At 35.6% G+C, this 15,292-nt stretch overlaps 1 protein-coding gene across 1 annotated transcript; it reads right to left on the minus strand.

Annotated features, from left to right (window-relative positions):
* Positions 1-862: 862 nt before the first annotated feature.
* Positions 863-15,151, minus strand: LOC147403634 (GTP-binding protein, HflX). Its single transcript, XM_086439280.1, has 13 exons — positions 14,743-15,151; positions 11,054-11,196; positions 9,706-9,822; positions 6,829-6,943; positions 6,611-6,748; positions 5,224-5,319; positions 4,415-4,528; positions 4,057-4,125; positions 3,829-3,899; positions 3,616-3,709; positions 2,389-2,517; positions 2,197-2,286; positions 863-1,139 (listed from the first exon to the last, which is right to left on the minus strand). Exons 1-13 carry the CDS (start codon positions 15,124-15,126, stop codon positions 1,047-1,049), a joined length of 1,653 nt encoding a protein of 550 aa, XP_086295406.1. The 5' UTR covers positions 15,127-15,151; the 3' UTR covers positions 863-1,046.
* Positions 15,152-15,292: the final 141 nt, after the last annotated feature.

The raw sequence follows: 15,292 nt of genomic DNA on the forward strand, positions 1-15,292 counted from the left end.
AAAAAAATTGGGGTATGTCTAAATCACCCAAAACTGAATTAAAAGATTTTGGATCACAAATATCTAATCTGACATTAAAAATAATATTCAAATTCTTAAGAAATAGCTTATTTGTATGAAAAAATACCATAATTACGGTGCGCGCACACACACACACAAAAAGACCAAGATTTTAAAGACCACCGCAAGTCACTGTAATCAATGGATATTACTCGAACAAAAATTGATCTTAAAATCAAATGATTCATAACTTCACTTAACTCAAACTTAATTGATGATTTGATCCTAGAATCATAATGGATTCAATTGGGATTACAGATAGATTATCATAGTTAACAATTTGACAAAATCTTACTACATAAAAAATAAATATGAATATTCATGATTTTATTTTCATTTCTTCAGAAAATTTATATCGACATCCCAACTTTGTCTTCGAGAGTCTGAATTCCTTAAAATGAATTCCACCGTTTAATTGCTTGAGAATATCAAAAAGATATTTGGTTTTGATTTTCGAATGGGTGTAATCGTGAGGGAATAACAACATGTGGTGGAAAATCATTTCCCAAGGAATATGATGGGAAAATATTTTCTTTCCCAAGGTGGAAAATAGCTTTGACTAGAAAATTAAATTCCAAGGCAAATGCACAATCATACACCTGAAAATGACATTTTCCAGGGAAATCATTTACCGACCCATTTCCCATGCACAATCATACATACCCTTAATATTTTCCCATGCACAATCAAACACCTGCGCGTGTGGTCCACAGAGCACTTGACCATTTTTTTCACTAAGAGTGCATCACAGCAACTACACAAAGCTCGCAAAAAAATATATATATATATTATACGAAAAACATTTAAGGGAATTCAATATATTTTTCTTTCTTTCTTTCCTTTTTTTATTATATTATCAATATTGCTGTATGATACATTTGATACTAGAAGATTACACATACATTACTAGGTAAATACAGAGGAGTATTCAGGGAAGGACTCACAATACTTGCCACGTCAGATTCACAATCAAGGCAACTTGATGGTTATGATACACGGAGTTGCCTCATCGGTGTGAGTTGTCTTGCAAGCGGAAGTGGGACGTGTGCTCTGACCAGTGTCCCGTTCTCCACGTATTCCTACATATAACAGACATTTATTGGAAACGTTACAAGAAGTCAATTTTTAAATTCAATCAACGTAATAATTGTAGAAGTGGCTAGATGCTCTCGCAACACAGACTGAAGAAGGCAAAGCTAATATTCAGAACAATGATCAATAGATTAGAACTTCTGAAATCAAATCAGACCCTTTACATGAATTTCAATCCATTTACTGTAATAATGACATTTGTGAAATGCATTCAAGATTTTAGGAAATTTTAAACGAAGGAGATGACATGCACAAACCGGCTGGATGTCACACGGGTAATGTGATCTTCATAGAGTACATCATTGCCAGGAAGCGAGTTCTGTTTCTTTTACAATAAAATAACCTATTAAGTATTATAATATGCTAAACCTATTAAGCATAGGCATCCTTTTTGGGGTTGAGAGGGTAAAAGTGGAAAGAAAAAAAAGTTGGAAGCGTATTATTGAAAAATGGAGAAGGAGAAGAAAGACAATAAAGTTGGAGGGGTATTATTGGAAAAAGGGAGAAGTGGAAAGGTAATATATAAAGTTGAAGGGATATTCTTGAAAAAGGAAAGAAGAGGAAAGGCAATAATTTTTTCCTCAAGATATGATCTTTATAGGAGAGAAAGATAGGGGAGAGAGGGGGGACCATCTTAATGTATAGATTTGAAGAAGTTACATCATGGGAGTTCATGCTTCCAAAGCTACTCTCGATTGTTTGCTTGCTTGCATACGTGTGTGCGTGTGTCTTTTCACTTATCACAACCATGGTTTTTAAACTTGGTATTTCGTCTCGTCTCATTCAGTTCCGATACCGAGTCGTCTTGGACGAGTTTTCCGATACGTTTGAGACGTCTCGTGAGACAAATCAATAAATTGCACTGTGACTCACAAATCTCGGTCAAAAAATGACTTTGTGAGTTGGTCTCGTTCAGCTCTGATACCGAGTTAACTCAAGCAATGCGTCTCAGTCTCGGACGAGTTTAAAAACCATGTCCACAACAAATAGACAAGTGATTCATATGGATAAAAATTTTTAAGGGCCATGAATAGTAATACTCACAGTTCCCTCAACCATTCCAACCCGATGTATAGTATTTAGGAGTTCTCCTTTGTCAAATGGGATGAGCGCTTCCACCCACACCATAGAATCCTGTTTAAACAAATGCATTGAAATTTACAGGCAAGCATCCAGTCAGACTAATATAAATTAACCATTCTCGAGGAACTTACAAAATTAAAATCAACCCCATACCTTCAACTTTGCTTGAACTGCATCACAAAAATCCTGTAAACCATCACCATTCAAAGCAGATACACAAACAACATCTTCTCTTGTATTTGCTTCTGTCTTGATTTTATGAGGATCACTAGCTTTATCAACCTGCAATAAGAAGTTGCAAAAATCGTGTTTTGACCTCGGATTGATGTTGCCGGGTATTAAATTCGAGGTTAGTTTTGAAAATGGTTAACCTTATGGATCAAATTGATAATACTCAAAAGCAGAAAACAAATGCACTCAACTTGTACACTATCAAATGATGTAACAGAAACCCAGAGCACATATATGACACACAAACATGATGTTTGGATCCATATCAAAGATCAACATGGTTGGATCAGCAAAACCATCTTTCTCATCACTTTCATTTGGTCAATCATTAAATAGTATGACTGGATGGTGTTGAAAAGAAGTCTTCAGATTAGGTTACAAAATGTACAATAATGTAACTAGGTCGTTTCCTGTAGGGCTGTCAATGGATCGGATCAGGGTCGATTTGGGACTTATCCAATAAGGATTGGATTGGATCTGGGACTGATCCAATCAGGTATCAGATCAGACCTTTATTAGATCTCAGTATTAAGATCCAGATCTGATCCATTAACAATCGGATCAGGTCTAGATTGGGCCAAACCAGATTTTAGATATAAAATCTAAGTAAACTTTATATATCTCAACAAATATTTAATATAATTCATATACTTTCTAACATATGATCGGATTGGGACATGGTTGATCCAGATCTGATCCAATAAGATATCGAATCGGATCCTTATCGGAATTCAAAACATCGATCCAGACCTGAAGTTATTGGAATGGATTTCGGGCCTGATCCAATCCATTGACAGCCTAGTTTTCTGCACCACGGATCACCTAGGCTGGCTACATTGAATGGTAGGTCCCACCCACATAGAGGGGAGGGAAGACTTGTGTACCAACCGGGCATTTGGAAGAGTTTCATTATGGTCTATCGTCTACCAGACTCGTAGATTAGGTGTTCACCAGTAAAAATTGCAGAGCTGAATGACTACATAAAAAATCGCTAATGCTCATGGCAATTTTCAATGGGAAAAAGAATCGTATAGCTTTCCATGACTTTTATCCTATTAACCGATGGTGTATCACCATAAGTGCAATTTTTGGACTTGGCAAAACAAAAACAAAAACAAAACCAAACCTGTATGACCAATATAGCTGTACCTTGTTCCAGACCATCAACTTTGGAATTGATGCCACGTCCAGCTCTGAGAGAACCTTGTCAACAGCATCTATCTGTTGCTGTGCCAGTGGATGGCTGAACTTGATTATATATGTAAAACAAGATAAAAATTTATTTATAAGTGACGATAAGCTAAATAACTAATAATATTGATCAAAAGTAAATGATCCCATCATAGGTTTTTCAAATTATACCTAATGTCCACCACATGCACCAAAAGTGATGACTCGGATATTTCCTCCAGTGTTGCTCTGAAAGCAGCAACCTGTAGCAAAAACATAGCTACAAGATAGAAACACAAGATTCCAGTGGCTTCAAATGTTTTAATAGAACCTCTTGTTCGACAATGTTTGTCCTCAAAACAAGTTAGCCAATTTTTTGGAAAAGATTACGACTACTTAAGAAGTTGTGAATGAGCACACCAGTGTAGTTGGTAGCTTTTGGATGAATCCAACAGTATCTGTTAGAAGAAATTCCTTCGCATTCTTCATCTGTGGGCAAACCAGAGAATCAAACATTTCAAGACAGTGCTAACGGAATGAGAATTTACTCGTACAAATTCATTTCAATTAGTATCTGGAATTTCTGTCTATTCTAAAATTAGGTCTCCAAAAAATCATAATGATATTTAGAAAAAATCAAAATTAATTAAAAGTTTTGCATCCACACATAAGACACCCATTTCCAGTGAATCTCCTTTTTCCAATATTAATTTATGATCAAGAGAGAACTTAATAAAGCTTTAGGCAGTAAGAGATAGTATAAATATATTAAACTAACCTGTACCCTTCTAGTAGTTGGATCAAGTGTTGCAAATAATTTATCCTCAGCAAGAACATTGGCTCCAGTCAACCTATTTAGGAGTGTACTCTTTCCAGCATTTGTGTATCCAACCTGCAACATTCATAATGCGTTGAATGTTTACTAAGTAGGGCTTTACAATTTTATAAGACAGCAATAAGACCACTATGCTTTATGGAGATGAATGTTGCACAATCAAGAAATATGTCTGATTGAGCATAGCAAAGATGAGGATGGTGAGATAGGCGAATCGAAAGACTAAGAAAGGTAAAATTATAAATTTGAGCGTCCATGAAATTGGAAAGATTTAGGAGGATGTTGTCCATATAATTTGAGCTATGTGGTTAAAGTGGACGTGTTCTGGATAAGTTACTGACGTGTCCCAATCAAATTAAAAGAAAAAAAGTTTGAAGACAGAAATAGACTAAGAAACATGTTCATAGATTGCGTGTAAAGGGGATGAAGATGCTGAGATGCATGGCTAAAAAGACTAAGAAAGATAAAACTAGTAAAAGGGCCTCAGTTAGAAGGAATGTATAAGTTGAGGGTTCTAAAAGAGTGAGGAAAAATGGAAGTGGATTGAGGTAGTGAGAACAAACAAGAACACCCTGAATTAGTTGGAGACATGGCTTTGGACATAATTGAATGGAGGACCAAGTTTCGCTCAGCTGACAGCAATTTTTTGGGATAGGGCTTCAATGATGAATGTTTATTAAACTCAGATATAGTACGAATAATCATGATCTCAACATTGTTTAATGTCAAATGTCAACCATGTGCCTACTTACCAAAGAGACTACAGGGACTGGAACCGAAAAACGACAGTTGCGGTACTGTCTTCGATGCTTTCGAACTGATTCTAACTCTTTTTTCAGAACACCAATCTGTCAGGAGGGTAGTGTCGATAATTCCATGGGTAGGATCAATTCAAATTCCATATAAAGCAACAAAAGTTTGCATGCACATATATTTGACCACAATATGCAAAAATAAAAGAAAAACAATGTAATAAAACAAATCAGTATTAACGAAGTCAAGATATGTATCAGAATAGCATGCAAGAGATAATGCATGTACCCCAGTTTAAATTGGTGGAAGTTCCATAAGTGTCCACAGTTTTGACAGTTGAAAACATGATATTTCGAGAGCATTCTTTTTTTTTATAAGTAAAAGTATTTTTATTAAAGAATGGAAAGAGTCACACCAAAAAAATAGAACTACCTAGAAGATAGAGGAGTTCCTCAAAGTATAAATGACAAATGATACAGAACAACGAGCCCAAAGTTATAGTAACTTTTCATTTGAACACAAATTTTTAAATAAAAGAACTTTACTATCTTTATTAATTGTAGACCTGTCGTACAGGAAGCTTTAAACTTCAACATAATCAATTGGAACTCCTTTCATTTTAAATGTGTCTATTCCTTCTTTTCCAAAGAGCCCAACCAATAACAACAGGAAGGAGCCATCAAATCCTACTACCTCTTGAGGAGAATGTACTCATAGGCCGCCCAAGAAAACTCTGTGACCGTACTGGGCATGTTCCGTCATACAACAAAGAATGAATGAAGAAGATAAATCATGGGACAACATAACAAAGGAGATGGTGATCCACAAAGGCTCAACATAACAAAGGAGAAGCTAATATACTGTCTAGGAATGTATATGCTGGATGGAGTGAATGCTGTCTGGAGTTGACATATAGCAACTTCGCGCTTATAAAGCATAAGCTAGTGCTTATCTTAGTGATCAACATAGATTTTAAGTTTTCTTCAGTTGCAATAATATAATAGATTACGATTATATGTGATACTATTACCTTAATCATGGGCCAAGTTACATTATTGAAAATAGACAAAAGTAATTGATGTGATGAAGAGGTAGCAGAACAAAATATGATTATTTGCGTCCCATATACAAGGTCTACAAGCTATTGAGTTTTAAAATGACATATTTATGATAGGGAACTATCGACAATATCTGAGCCATCAAAAAATAAATACCATAAAAAATTTATAGTCTACAAAATGAGGAATCAACAGACCACGTGACGATGTATCTGGATCTTTTCTCACGCAATTGATGTGGAATTTCCATAGCCAAATGATCTAAACAGGGTTTCAAACTATACAAACGTTGCAGATAATTTTTTATAATCCCAAAAGTACCACTTACTTGAGTTCTCAAGATACGCTTGTCCACTTCGATTTGTTTCTCACCCATACCCTTCACCTGGCCTCCGGCTTGACGCTCTAGGTGAGTCCACATTTTTGTCAGTCGTGGCAGCTGGTATTCCATTTGTGCCAGTGCAACCTAAAAAAGATTTCATTCTAGTCAATATAAATATTACTGATAGGTAGCGTTAATATAATTCAAAAACATGATATACTCGCCTGTAAAGCTGCTTCATGTGTTGCAGCGCGTTGGTTGAAGATATCCAGAATGAGAGCGGTGCGATCACAAACTCGAATGTCGCCACCAAAAGCCTTTTCCAAATTACGTAGTTGCCTAGAAATTGATATTTATAATAATATGAAATAAAATCTAAGCTTTGAAATGTATTTTTGCATACCCTCAGCATGAGTGTCTTTTAATACGAAAAATAGAATAATAAAATGTTAAAACTTCGTATAGAATAATAAAATGATAAACTATAATAAATGAAGTTACAGAAGCCTGTTTCTGACCCCCCCCCCCCCCCCCCCAAAAAAAAAAAAAACTGTTACTGGCATAAATTTGTCTATGAAATTTTATTTTTTAATTTGTTAAATTTTTTTTACTAGTAACAAAGAACTCAAAAAAATAAAAATAAAAAATAAAGGCAATCCTATAGGAGCTATAAAACACACACCCTAACGGGATACATGGCTGTGGATAGAATTAATTGTAGGAAAAGAATACAAGCTGCCAGCCCCAAACAGTTGGGAGAAGGCAACCTTGATGACGATGACACAAAATCCAATTAGGTCTAAACCCACATATTGGGGGTGCTTAGACCTCTACTTGGTAGCATTTATGAATGTGCTGTGAATAGAAAGCATAAGAAACTCCATGAATTTGACATGATATAACCTTGAGGAACCAGAATACTTACCCAAATATGCGAATCATCATCCTCCTCATCTCAAGGTAGTGTTTGGGTCGGGAGAAAATTCAAGATGGTCTTGACCATAACATTTCGGGGTCAATTTTTTGTTCTGATATTTGCTGAAAATAGAATGTTCCACTGAAGTATTCCGGAACGGAATGAAACTTAAAACCCTGCCATGCTTGTATTAAACATGAACAATATGACAGGTTGCTAACTAGGGTCTTAACAGATGCACTTGCATGTATTTTCCCCTTGATGGAAAAGCTTTGGGATCATGGAGAGTCATGAATTTCTCGCGGAAGGAAAAGCAACTATGAATCAGCTTATCGAGAGGGGATTCTCAATGTCAAACTTTTGTTGCATATGAAGACATGATGGAGAATCAGCTGAACAATTGTTATTGCATTGTCCTTTGGCTCGTTCGGTTTGGACCCATTTACTCTCCTTGTACAGGATGGAAGGGTGCTTCCCTGCTTCAGTCCGATCGCTGTTCCAATCTTGATTATTCTGGGGAAGTGCCTTTCGAAGATCGAAGCATATTCTATGGTGTTTCCTCCCTTTGCAGTTTGTTGATGTCTTTGGAAAGAAACGAATAGTCGGATATTTGAGGATAAAGAAGGTTCTCTCCAGGAGTAAATTTTTTCTGTCCAGTCTTTGTGGGGGAAATCGTATAAGGATTCTAAGAACCCTCATAGGGTGTTGTTTTTTCTCTTTCTTGTTTCCTTTGGGTTGGTCTCCTCGACCTCTCTTTCTATTAATAAAATATTTTCTTTATCTATTTTCTTAAAAAAATGATTTTAAATCTTGACCACGGGTATATGAACATATTTTCAATTCAGAGCAAACCTGTGATCCTCACCAACCCAGAGTGAGGATTTTTTTTTTTTTTCATTTTTCCTATAAAAAAGTATAATTTTATATCCACTTACCAGAAATCCTTGATTTTTTTGTAATAGGTAAAGTGCTAGTGGTTGGCAAGGTGATGTTGGGATCAAGGAGTTTGAACCTAGGACAAGGGAACAACACTCTGCACATCCTACCAACTTAGCTAAGTTAGCACTTCCTTGAATATTAGGCACGTATTGTTCACATTTTATTCATGTATAAAAATAATTTGTTTTTTTTATAGGTATAGGATTAGTGGTTAGCAAATGAAGATGGATTCAAGGGGATTTGAACCTAGGACGTGGGAACAACACTCCACACGTCTTACCACTTAGCTAAGTTGGCACTTCAAAGTAATAATAATTTTAATGTAAAATAATTAAGTTATTCTATTAACCAAACTTTTAAACGAAGCTTAGAATAACAAATCCAAATTATATTCAAACTTTTCCTGTAGCATGCTTTTGTCATTGACCGAATTGCTAACTAGGGTTAAGACTAAAAAAGATAGAAATTTCAGTACCATATAGGGAAATGGGGAAATCAAATTTTCCATGGAGGGTTTTTTCTTTTCGCGGTACTTGGAAGGAAAGGAGCATGAAAGGTTACTTGGCCTTCAAGATACCATTATCTTAAAGGATGATTTTGTAATTTTATCAGATATATTGATAGGGTGAGGATCATTTCCGTTGATTTACTCTATATCCTTCCTTGGAATGCCATATCCATGATTTAAAATATTCTTTGTATCCTTCCTTGGAATGTCATATCTATGGTTTAAAATATTATCTCGATGTCTTGTCTTGGTCAAGAGAAAAACAAGTTTGTCTTGACCAACATATTACAAGACATACCAAGAAACCAGCCCGAGAAATTCCTCCAATATCATGTTCTGGTCACCACTGAGAGCAAGATGTCTCAGTCAAGACATTCCTTGACCATAGGAAATTTTGAACCATGGTCATATTGACCTCCAAGGTGGGCTTCTTTTATGGTCGATTTCACTGTCTTTTTAAATTCTCTATATTTTTCAAAGGAAATCTTTTAAGCAAAAGAGTAGACACGAGCATATTTGTTAAAAAAAGTTGAAAGTTTGACACCAGATAAGGAAACTAGGGAAATCAAAATTTGCAAATTTAATTTGCTTAGAGATTAGGCTTTAGATTTGGAAGTAGTACACATTAAAATGTGTTAAAGATTGTCAAGATGATGTACATTAATCTTTAAAGAACAATTGAATTCAATCCAAGGCATATTCAAGGCAAAAATAATATATAGTAATTCAGAATCTTACCCTGCTGACAGCTCATCATCAAATATCACGGTCTCAACATCAAGGGCATGAATAGCATTCTTAATTTCTGCAACCTTGCCAGATCCAATGTAGGTCCTTGGGTTTGGAGTAGCAAGCCTACACCATAAGTAATAAGTATAACTAAAAATTAATGAAGTGCCTTCACTATCGTCTAGCAGCATTTAGCTTTGAAGCTAGATGAAGAATATGTTAAAAATATTAAAAAGCACAATAATAAAAGAATTTCATGCATATGGCCCACGAAGATGTTTGAAATTCTAATATTATATGCTCATTATTGTTATTTTTTAACAAGTGATGAATTCAAAAACTCATTAGAATATATGAATATAAAGAAGTCCCACATGGATTAAAAAGAAAATGATATAATAAGTTTGCATATGTTGCCGGTTTAGGTTAAACTGTTGGGACATGTCCATGTAGCAGGAAAAGGTAAAAGCGTTAGGAACCAACACAGATGGTATTGCATTCCAGTACCCCCTGAAAAATGGGTGCAACGGATTTGGCATTTTATTTTAAATCATAAAATACAAACTCTTTGTATAATAACTAGGGTTTAAAATAACATCTTGAGCATGTCGCAATCAAGATAAAATAGAAATTGTCTTCACAAAGACAATCCTGAAACATTCAACATTTCACTCGGGCCTCAGCCGAGACTATGACATTCCCAGATAGTATGAAGCTTTCAGTCATGATGATAATAAATTAATAATTACCTAGTGTTAGACTGGAAGATATGACATATCTAGTGGTAGTATTAAAAAATATAGCCATCAATGTCACACTTCGACATTCAGATAGAAATATTCAATTGAAAATGGTAACCCCATAAAAGAAGAAAAACCATTGGGCAGGGCATGCATGCTTATGTGTGTAATGTCATAATAAAAAATTCCTGGAAATAATACATGGATGTCAGACATTATCCCCTTAACAAAAAAAATGACATTTTAAAATTTGGTCCATGTATTTCTAACAAAAGTTTAAAATTTGGTCTCAAGGCAATGTTTCAGTCAGGATAAAAATCGAGGCAATCTTGACCAAAACATTCATTCTTGTCTCAGCAGAACGCTGAGACATTCCAAAAAGGAACAAAACTTTGAAACATGCTGCTTAGTTATGACTCATAACGATGCAGAACTAAAACAAATTTTAGTTTATATAATGTTAACATCTTCTAACACCCTTCCCAAAGAAAGCTAGAACGAGAGCAAAATGTTATACAGAACCAAACTCCATTTCTCAAGTTAAGTTGCATGTCCATGTATCTGACTCAGATAGAACACCAAAACTTTTTCTTGCATAAAGTTACAAGGCCACTCACTTTTGAGACGTAGAACCGATAACCATAAGGCCAGCAGTGTCAGCTAGCTGAGCTAGCTCTTTGAGTGATTCTTCTGTACCAAAAGAATTATCTTGATCACTTTTGGAGTCAACGCCAACAAGGTATGTTCGTTCTGCAAATATCTGAGGAAAAAAGTCAAGCCCAATAATTCTTTGCCAAATAGCATGCTATCAAAACAAAACAAAACAAAAATGCGTATCGAATAAGAGCGTAAAACACATTTCTAATTTTGGGTTTGTGAGATTAACTGTGATCTTAAAGATCGGTAAAAAATTCTAGACTAGCCAATCCTAGACCCATTAGCTATGTGATGGGCATCCAATGCTATAACTTGTCAACCACATACTGAAGAAGTTAAAATTAAATTGAACTCCCTTTTTTTCCCCTTTTTGGTGAGTTGTGATGGAACTTGTGACTGCATGGTTATAGTACAAAATACCAACCGATTAAGCTACGACATTCATAGCCTCATTCGTCAGGGATTCATTTCTACTAATTGTTATCCTCAATATGTAAAATTGATGTGGAGATCATAAACCTCTCCTCTGCCATTATGCGTCCTCCCGATTGATATGTATAGACACCCCATTTTTGCCTAAGTCGAGCCCGAGAGCATTAAAACTTTCCGAGAATGGACTCAACACAGAGAATTTCATACACAACTTTAGTCAAAGGATCAAAGCGGGAATTCATCAATTGGAAGAGGCCCAACCTGGTTAAATTTAAGCCTGGCTGAACCTCAAGTTCGGCTAGGGTTAAATTTAGCTTGGCCGAACCTTAAGTTCAGTCCAGACAGTTAGAACAGTTGTTAAGTCTATGTGCATTCAAATTTTCTTAAGAAAAATGACCGCTTAACCCTCCCTCTTAGTGGCTTATTCTTCAAGAAATCCTTCCTTAATCCCCCTTCTACCCTTCCAATCTTTTGCAAAGATCATATAGCTCCCATGGCATTCAATGAAATTTGACCAATTTCCAAAGCCTATGACACTTTTGTCCACCCTAGAGAATTCTCTAGAACTTCTACCCAATGACCAACTTATCCCTAGTTGGTTAGAGATTCTCTCAAGGGAAGACCAAAGAGGCCAAAAACCTAACGTCTAATTACATGCCACTTGGTTTGGTTCCTTCACATTGACTCAAGGTCAAGGTCTTATGACCATTCTAACCTTCATCAAGAATTCTCTAGAACTTTTGGATTTTTACCATCATACCCATTAATGATCAAGATTGGTGAGACCCAACAAGAGGATAAAGACCATTAAGGTCAAGGTTAGAAGAAGTAATTGTGATCTTTCATGAATGTTTTTCCTAAAATATTTGGGTAATTAAGGTTTTGGGACAAGTTTACCCCCAAGGATCTCCCAAAATCCTATAAATGGGAGACCCTTCAAAGGCAAAAAGAGGGGCTCATTTGGTGATTAAAAATTCTGCCCAAATCTCTACCAAACCTCTCTAAGCCTTCCAATTCTCTCAAAACCTCTCTATAAATCTCTAGAAGCTCAACCCAAAAACAAGAAGAAGATAAAGGAAGAGACCCAGTTTGCCCTTGAAAAACAAGGTTGAAAAGTCTCACAAAGGGCTGCTTTCTTTTTTTTACCATATTCTTGGTTGTTGGAAACTAGATACATATTCGAATTAATGTTCCCCAGATAAGTTAAAAGAGGGGTCTTTAATTAATTTGTTAGGTTTTGTGTTTGGGTCGGATTTCGATCTTTTTTTTATTAGTCTACAATTTTGGTTGAAATCGTGAACAAATTTTATGGTCTAGGATCCCCCTTCTTATTACCCCCCTCTTTATTTTAAGCATTTTTCCTATTTGCAAGTTTAATTTCATGCTTTCTAATGTAGTTTCCTAAATCTTTAGTCTAGAGGTTTGGGGAGAGAGAGTAATCCCTCTTTGAGGTAATCTCCCCCAATAAGTCCTCAATAAGCTCCTTGAGAGCATTAGATTAGGTTGCTTTACTTTTATTTACTCTTATGCAATTTAATTTCTATAGCATAGATGATTTCAATCCCTTACAATTTCAATTCTAGAATAATTGTCTTTTATCTTGCTTTCTTTGATGGAGGTAATTTTCTCTTGATAAGTCCATCACACGCATACACTTTGCACCACCTACCTATAAATGGCTTCAAGCAAGAGTATAGGCCCCTATAAACCTATATTCAACAACCTTTAGAGCAAAAAAAAAAAAAAAACAGTTCAAAAAATGAATAAAAATTTCATGCATAAAGTTTGATTCCAACATGGTTTTGTTCAGTCCATAAACATCACCTAAGAATCAAACTAACAAATAAAGTCTCCCTGGAAAGCACATAAACTTGTTATGAAGCTTTGGGACCTTAAATGATAAAATCCACATGGATTTCATCAAAGTCCCAAGCTCACAAAAAATTCCAGCAAGCGCCTACTTCGAGTAGGGACTTGCTCATCACCTTGGTTTGTTTATTTTCCAAAACAAAAATATAGTCAATTTTCATAAAATTTTCTATCTTTAAAATACACAAAAAATGAGTTTCAGATCTCACTTTTGGTCAACTATGGTAACTGTCTTAAGATGGGAGGGGCAAGGTGCCTAACACCTTCTTTGTCCCTCAATCGAGCCTACCTTAGATTCTCTAGGTAGACCTCTCCCCCTTTACTTTTGGATATGTGAGTCACTATAAGCCAAGAAAAACAAATTGTAAAAAACTTTTTATGGTGCTCATTCATACCTTAATTGAATGGTGGCGACTCCTAAACTCGTATAAATGAGCTCAAAACCCCAAAGGTTTCGAAGCCCACGTATCTACAGCTTAACGACTCCATTGGAGATGCCGAGGGTTCAAACCAGATTTTTAGTTGATCTTTGGTGAATTTTGAAATATTTAACTTGTTGGTTTTTAGACTAACTTTGTCTTTGTTTTTATTTTGTTTTCCTTTTATTTCTTGGTGAATGATGTAATAACATTGGACTGTTTTGTTTATGTTGGGACTGATTTTTCTTTGTAAAGTTGGCACACGTTGATTTTTAAAATTGCACTTGTGCACTCTCGATCATAACCAATGCACAAATCACCCGTTCTATAAAAACTATCCAGCCCAGATGCAAATAGAGACAAAAACATCCAACTCAATCATCAACCAATGACACGCTTGCTTTGGCTTGTGTATAGGTTTGAAGATCTAAGAAACTTCAACCCATGAGATTTTTAAGGGGAGTGGTCATTTACCTCTCTCATGGGCTTCCTCTATTTCTGGAGCAAAATATACAAGGAGTTTCAAGAGATTTTTTTTTTAAGATATTCTTTTTAGATGGGATTATGTTTGTAATATTAGAGATACTTAATCATCTATGGATTAACCTCTTTCTTCATTTCTCTTTGCAAGTATTTTTCGGGTTTTATTATATGTTTGTCTTTATTTCGGTTTGATCATTTTGACCCCCTCAAGCTCTAAATATAATATTTCCACTTATCACGAAAAAAACTGGTGGATGGGAAGCACATGATGCATAAAAGCAATAATTTTCACTAAATCTTATACACATTTCTCCTATCGTTTCTATTAATCCGATGTGCAGATTCACCAACAAAGCAACCATTTTTAACACCAAGTAAGTTGTTCGTTCTAACTTAAAAAATGATTAAAAACGTGAAAGAAAATAAGTAAGAATCAAGTAACAAACCTCTCTCCCGTTACGCAATTTGAATCCACCATCGTTGCTGCTCTCATCTTCTTCTCCCTTCTTCGACTCTCTTTTCGAATAACTTTTTGGCGGAGCTGAAGTTTCTTCTTGTTCTCTGAGGTCCGAAACTCCATTACTAATTACTTGAATCTCTTCTTCTTTGGAAATTAGGTTTTGGTTTGGCTGCAACAGAACAGAATCAGGATATATTGCATCGACAACTTCGAGATCTTCTCTAAGAACTCTGATGGATTTCAGAGTTATTGTTCTTCGAGAGATCGAGATTGGTTGAATTGGGTTAGGGTTGCACGGTTGAAGTGTTCTTGGCGTTACAGTTGGATGAAGGATGAGTGAACGAAAGCTGCAGCAGCAGCTCGTCGTCATCTTGGAGAAGGATTGAAATTATTGGATAATGGAGGAAAACTGAAATGGTTTTGAAACTCGTCCGATACCGATATGACTCGGATGAGTCACTGAGGCATCTCGATCTCGAATGTCAACCGAGCGAGATGGTAAATTAATGTAGTACCTGTACATCACATAACTCGGT

This window comes from Akebia trifoliata, chromosome 4 (genome assembly GCF_017979445.1).
Source record: "Akebia trifoliata isolate Shusen 1 chromosome 4, ASM1797944v1, whole genome shotgun sequence".
Taxonomy (NCBI): Eukaryota; Viridiplantae; Streptophyta; class Magnoliopsida; order Ranunculales; family Lardizabalaceae; genus Akebia; species Akebia trifoliata.

Excerpts from the sequence above, each read along its gene's own strand:
- LOC147403634 (XM_086439280.1), bottom strand. The coding sequence starts at position 15,126 with ATGACGACGAGCTGCTGCTGCAGCTTTCGTTCACTCATCCTTCATCCA. Across the intron at positions 5,320-6,610 it reads AGCGTATCTTGAGAACTCAA|ATTGGTGTTCTGAAAAAAGA; the intron begins GTAAGTGGTACT and ends CCCTCCTGACAG. Across the intron at positions 3,710-3,828 it reads GTGCATGTGGTGGACATTAG|CCATCCACTGGCACAGCAAC; the intron begins GTATAATTTGAA and ends AATCAAGTTCAG.